At 44.0% G+C, this 6,532-nt stretch overlaps 1 protein-coding gene across 1 annotated transcript in view; it reads right to left on the minus strand.

Annotated features, from left to right (window-relative positions):
* Positions 1 to 2,485: 2,485 nt before the first annotated feature.
* Positions 2,486 to 6,532, minus strand: part of ACTR10 (actin related protein 10) — a gene marked incomplete at its 5' end in the record, with an annotated part of 11,492 nt that continues 7,445 nt past the window's right edge. The window contains 3 exons of the mRNA XM_010174967.2: positions 2,486 to 2,785; positions 4,658 to 4,859; positions 6,375 to 6,456. Coding sequence (XP_010173269.2) covers positions 2,604 to 2,785; positions 4,658 to 4,859; positions 6,375 to 6,456 — 466 coding nt within the window. The remainder of the gene's footprint in view (positions 2,786 to 4,657; positions 4,860 to 6,374; positions 6,457 to 6,532) is intronic.

Below are 6,532 nucleotides of genomic sequence, written 5' to 3' on the forward strand. Positions count from 1 at the left end.
TACACTTTAAATGAAACAAGAATCCTGTTTCTGCCCTTAATGGGTCATGGGACTCTGCTTAAACCTGCCAGTAACACAGGAGTTGGGATTTCTGGTTGTGCAGTGTCAAACAGCAGCTGTTGAAGCTGTTCGGTGTCACAGAAACCCCACGGGAGAGGAGAAGAGTGGGCAGAATGAAGATGAGGTGGCAAAACACGCTGGGTTTGTGAAAGGTGCCAGGGTACATGTGCACAGCGGTGCAGCAACACCCCGGAAAAGGGAAGGGCTGAGAACAGCCTGAATTTCCTCAGCTGCAGTCTGCTGCAGTTCAGGAAAATGACATCATTGCAGCACCACAAACACAGGCTCTGTAGGAGTTTAATCTCCCCTGCGCAGCCTTCCCACCAAGAACTCCTTACGGACATGAATAATCCCACCTTAAAGCTTCACAGGACTCGTGCTGATGGCAAACTCCTCTTCCAGGAGCAAGGCTCAGTTCTGAGGCAAGACACAATCTGGGTCATGGAGCTACACCCCAATTATTCACATTATAAATGAAGACAAGCAGCAGAGCTTGGCTCTGAGTGTTCTTCAGGTGCAGAGCTCCTAAGCATAGCTCTGCACCTTGCAATGAAATCTCAAGCTCGCATCACAGATTGTTAAGAGCCATTTGTAAGTTAAGAACAGGGATGTAACAGCCTGGACTCCAAAAACTGCATTTTTATCCACTTTGCTTTATTAAGCAAAACTGCTGTAATCACATATACTTCCTGAAGTCACTCAGAAACCTTCTGATAGCCCCAGCCCTTACCAAAGCCTGCTCCAGACAGGTCAAACCCACGCACAGAGGATTAGACTCCACTGCTCCTCCCTTGTTCAGCCCTGTAAGGAGAACCAGGCCTCACCCACAGGTTTTCCTGTCAGAAGCAGCTGGATCCTCAAGTCCCCTGCCCAGCCCTGTTGGTGTTACACCTCGGGAGGAAGGCTGTGGTGGGACAGCACAGCCCAGCACCGGCACGTACAGCGGGGCTCTGCTAGAGGGGATGCTCTTGATTTGCATGCAGCCCCATAGTCCTTGGTTTGTGGGGAGATAAAAAAGGTTTGGTAACGGGGAACAAACTTGAGTGAAGGCTCCAAACACTCAAGAAAACGAGAGGAGTGCTGGTAGAATCATAGAATCATAGATTGGGTTGGAAAAGACCTCCAAGATCATCAAGTCCAACCCCTGATCCAACTCCAATTACTATATCATGGCACTAAGGGCCACGTCCAATCTCTTTTTAAAAACCTCCAGGGATGGTGAATCCACCACCTCTCTGGGCAGGCCGTTCCAGTGCCTGATTACCCTCTCTGTAAAGAATTTCTTCCTAACATCCAACCTAAACCTCCCCTGGCAGAGCTTGAGCCCATGCCCCCTTGTCCTATTGTTGGTTGCCTGGGAGAAGAGACCAACCCCCACCTGGCTATAACCTCCCTTCAGGTAGTGTATTTGAGGAATCTGCTGGGGAACAAAGATCACCAGGGATATGAAACCATTCAAGGATTGTAAGCTTATGGAAGCAATCAAGAGAACTCCAAAATGTAAAAGAATGCTGAACACTAGACACGATGGGAATACAGGTATCCAGCTCTAGTGTTTAATCCATTTTTCCAAGTCCAGGCCTGACAGATAGAACACAACACTGTACATTTTGAAGAGCCTGTTTCTGTGTCACAACATACCATTCTCATCCTCAGGCTGCTGCAGAAAAACGCTGGTAACTGCAACCAGTTTGAACCCGGAAAACCAGAAAGTGTTTGGACTGGAGACTCTCACATCAGTGCAAAGAGGTGCTGGCCAGGCCCCATCGTGCTTTGAGGGCTAAGAAATTATCTCTAAAACACCAACCTCATCATTGGAGTTCTCTTGAACTGCGGGACAATGAAGTGTAATATTTCTGATGCTGGGAAGGAGGTCGAAGAAGTGACTTCTGAACTTGACATTTCAACAGGAGGTTCAAGATTTCCTCACAGCCCTGCTTGTAATTCTTACATGGTTGAATTCTTTCTTGGAGGAGAGATGCTGAGCGAATTGTTAGCTTAGCACTATGTGAGAATTACAGGCAAAAGAGTTCTCGGCTAAAACTCTCCAAACACGGCTGTGTCCAAGGGAAATACTGCGACAGGACCTTTGCTAAACAGCCCCCAAACCATTTCCTCACAAGTGTTTCAAGGGTTGAATATTTTAATACAGAATTTGGAAGAAAAACTTCCATAGATGATTCCCATAGTAGACTGCCCTTCATTCCTCTAAGCATATTTAAAACAAAAAAAATCTTAAAGTCTTTCAACAATGTCATTTACTGTACAGATAAATAACAAACAACTCTGTGAGCCACAACTCATGACGGGACAGAATTTCTTTGGAAGAGGACAAAATAGCATAATAGTTGCCAGAGTTAAATTTTTAAACTATAACTGGTCATGGTTTTAAATAGTGTTAGTACCTACCACCATACTCCCCCAAAACATCCACATTGTTCATATTTAATAGTGTTACACACAAATTACTTAATAAAAAAAAGTCAATGCATATATAGGTACTTGAAATAGATGAGGAGAATCCTCGTGTAGCATTTCAGTGCTTATTTCTCAGTAGAAAAAGCCCTTTTCATCAACGGTGGGGGTGCTTTGCCAACATCAAACATCATTTCCAGTGGAGGATTATTAAGACAGCACCAGTCAGGTATGCGGCCTGTCTGGCTGTAATATTCTTTGGACACAGACCGGCTCCCAAGTATGTCCTGAAGTGCCCCAAAAATGGCTCCTACATTATTGAGAGGAAAAAAAGAAAAGTTGTATTAATTTTATGTACTGAATTTCCTTTTCTACTTCTTCCCTTCAAAAATCTCAACTGGTTTTTTTTTTCAGCTCTGTCACAAAAGTTAAAGGAATTAAAGGATCTAGTCACCTTCCTTTTCAGTAGCCCAGTTGGTCTCAAATTTCTTCCACTTACAACCTTTGAAAGTAACCGAAAATAAAGAACCATCTAGTCTCTGCTGAGACCAAAGCTGGCCTAGCTGACCTGCTTCCTACAACAATTTTTCCTCAGAGTTTTTATTTTAAGCACTTCAAATAAACCACCTTGTGTTTAAGGAAACTTCCTCTCCCCAAAAAGGGTGTCACACAATACCCATAAGAAGTTTACACCAGCTGTGAGAAGATTGAGACCACAGCAGCTGCCCAGCGCTGCCAGTGAAGAAAAGTATCAGAGAACTTGGTGCGTAGAAATTATTCTTATTTACTAATCCTAACAGTAGACTTGAAAGGTTTTAAAACTAAAATGTGATAAACATTTACATTTCACACACAGAATCACACAGAATGTCAGGGATTGGAAGGGACCTCTGGAGATCATCTAGTCTGACACCCCTGCCAGAGCAGGAACCTAAATGAGATCACACAGGAAGGCGTCCAGGCGGGTTTTGAATGTCTCCAGAGATGGTCCCTGGGCAGCCTGTCCCAGTGTTCTGTCACCCTCACTGGAAAGAAGTTTTTCCTTATGTTTACATGGAACTTCCTGTGCTGCAGTTTGTACCCATTGCTCCTTGTCCTACCGTTGGGCATCACTGAGAAGAGCCTGGCTCCATCCTCCTGACATTCACCCTTAACATATTTATAAACATTAATGAGGTCACCCCTTGGTCTCCTCCAAACTAAAGAGACCCAGCTCCCTCAGCCTTTCAAAGCACACAGAAATAAAATCTACCTTTACAGTTAAAGCGAGTTCCTCAAACACAGCAGATGGGCTCAGCTTGTAGACTGAGAGTTTAGGAAAGCGTGAATACTTATCAACCTCAGAACCTTCCTGAAAAGAGTTGCTGGCAATGGAAAGCCCTTTTTTTTTCCCCTAACAGCAGCCAAAATCCATCACAGAGCTGCTGCATTTGTTACTAGCACTTGGGAAAAGCACAGGGAGTAAGCAGCCTCCGGCCTCTCCGTAGCTCACAGCTCCTCAGTCAGTAATTAAACTTGTTTTTTCCATAAGCAGATCTTCCTACAGGCAGCAGGTCTCTGCTGTGCCTGGTCACCGGGCTGGTGCCATCACATGGCAGCAGCGCTGAACTGCACTCGAGTCAACACCTCATCTTCCACACCCCTGGTGTAAATTATGGTCACCTGCTTAAAGCTCCCATAACCTGCAGTGCCATTCTGCCCTCCAAATGTCCCCGAGGCAGCTTTACTCCACATGATTTCTTCCAGGCTCTTCTCAGTGATGCCCAATGGTAGGACAAGGGGCAATGGGTGTGAGCTGGAACACAGGAGGTTCTGCTTAAACTTCAGAAGAAACTTCTTTACAGTGAGGGTGACAGAGCCCTGGGACAGGCTGCCCAGGGAGGGTGTGGAGTCTCCATCTCTGGAGTCATTCAGAACCCACCTGGACTCCTTCCTGTGTGATCTCATTTAGGTTCCTGCTCTGGCAGGGGGATTGGACTGGATGATCTTTCGAGGTCCCTTCCAACCCCCAACATTCTGTGATTCTGTGTGAAAACAATTCCACAGAGCTCCAGTGCAGCTTGAGTTCAACAGTTCACCTAAGTTTTACTGCTATTTATTCATTACAAATCCCACTTGGAAAGTTTTGGGGTTTTTTTCCTCCCATTTTGTACCTTTCTTTAACAGCTGTTTTCATTCTTACCTCCCAGCCAGGCCACACAGTTGGGTTTGGCAGGTGGAGAGTGAATTCTGAAGGTTTTAGTAGCAAGCACTTCTTTGTATTTCGGTTTCTCTACCAGGAATCTGATTTCAGCCATGAGTCTGTGAAGGAATCCTGGCAACATAGCGGTGCCACCAATAACTACCAAGTTCTCTGCCAACTGCTTCCTGGTGTCTATGGGACACTAATGCAAACAGGAATTAAAATAAAAACAAATATTTTAACTCCAGTTGCATGAACAAGGATTCAAAGGTCTGTTAAAAATTCAGTTAGTCTTTCTATGCACTTCAAATGCTGTTTTCTTATAATTAGCTGAAACACTGTTTCTTATAATTAGCTGAAACATAATCAACATATTTTTTTATTCCAAGTTCCCAAGAAAATCAGGCTTAAGGAACAGCCCAGCTGAAGCTCACACCAGCATGCTGTGAGTCCCTGTAAAGCCCTTCATCTGAGATGGGCCAAGACACCAGAGGACAAGAGGTGTCAGTCACAGTCATTTCCTTGAGGTCTGCGAGATGATGTGCCAGAGAGAGATGAAACTTCCAGCAGTGCTCTCCGAGAGGGAAAACTGTCAAACAATATCAGATTGACTCTTTCTAGCTCCACGTGGGACAAAGGTACTACAGGAGTTTCAGTGGCAGAGATGGTTTCTGCTGGAGCTTGCTTCAGGCATCAGGTAACACAACTAGAACATATAAAGGCATGAGAAACCCAAGCTGGGTCAGTTCTGCCCCTCACAAGCAGATCTGTGCTGTTGCTCTGATAAAAATTCCAGGCTGCTGTGGTCCTCTTGTCCAGAGGAAATAACTGGATGCTATTTAACACTTGTAAATTTAACATTGTCTTCCCTCTGGCCAAAGAGCGATGCGAGGTAAATGCATCGGGGTACAGAGGTGAGGGGTCCAGGCACAGATCTGGTTAAACAATTTGTTTTCATAAGGAATTCTTAACTGAAATGTTTGTCATGTCATCCGAGACTATGGCTCTCCAATAAATTATGTCTCAGCAAACTAATTTAAATGGCATCAATGACTACAGGAAGTCCACTTTAATTAACATACATGCACCATCACATAATGAAAATTTCCATTTATAGTGGTTTTCTAAAGTATGTTTTTTTCCTAAATATAATAAGAAATGAATCGTTTGTATATGCCAAGAAAATTTTTCATAATATATCTAATGTACTGCCTGTAATAGAGGTGTCCAAATTAATTTTACTCTATCTTAGATAAACCAGCAGTCTGCAGGATGCATAAAGTCTAACTCTGAGCAGAACACCTTGAAAAAAAGAAAGAGAATGCCTTGTCACTTCATTTTATGCAGTGTAATTCCTTTAATGCCAAGTATTAGCTGCTCCTTCATCACTGAGTACCTGGAGCTTCACTCCCAAATAAACACAAGCTCGTTTGTTAATTTTCCTGAGAGGTGATCACTACATTTCTTAGAAAACTCTCCCAGCCACACTGCAGTACACCAAGGAGTAAGCAAACTGTCACAGAGTGGGTGACACATGATGACTTGCTACCCCACAAACATTCATCATGTGGCAGAACCCAAGGAGTCACGCTGGGATCAACTTTGTAAACCAACTGCAACCTGCAGTCAGAGGGTGTTACTCCACCAAGAGTCATTTAGAACAGCAGGTTCTCCAAGGCTGGAGGCATTCAATAAATTGTTTGTAATATAAAGATACCTGAATGAGTGAATCTAAGATCAAAGTGGCAACAGATGTCTCTTCATTATCCTGTTCAAACAGTATTTCAACAACAGAGTCTCTGTTGAAAAGACAGGAAATGAGTGTTAATGAGAAGCAATGCTGCAGTGTGAGCCAACGTTCAGGAACAGCAGGGC

The sequence above is a fragment of the Antrostomus carolinensis genome, unplaced genomic scaffold (assembly GCF_000700745.2).
Source record: "Antrostomus carolinensis isolate BGI_N321 unplaced genomic scaffold, ASM70074v2 scaffold22009, whole genome shotgun sequence".
NCBI lineage: Eukaryota > Metazoa > Chordata > Aves > Caprimulgiformes > Caprimulgidae > Antrostomus > Antrostomus carolinensis.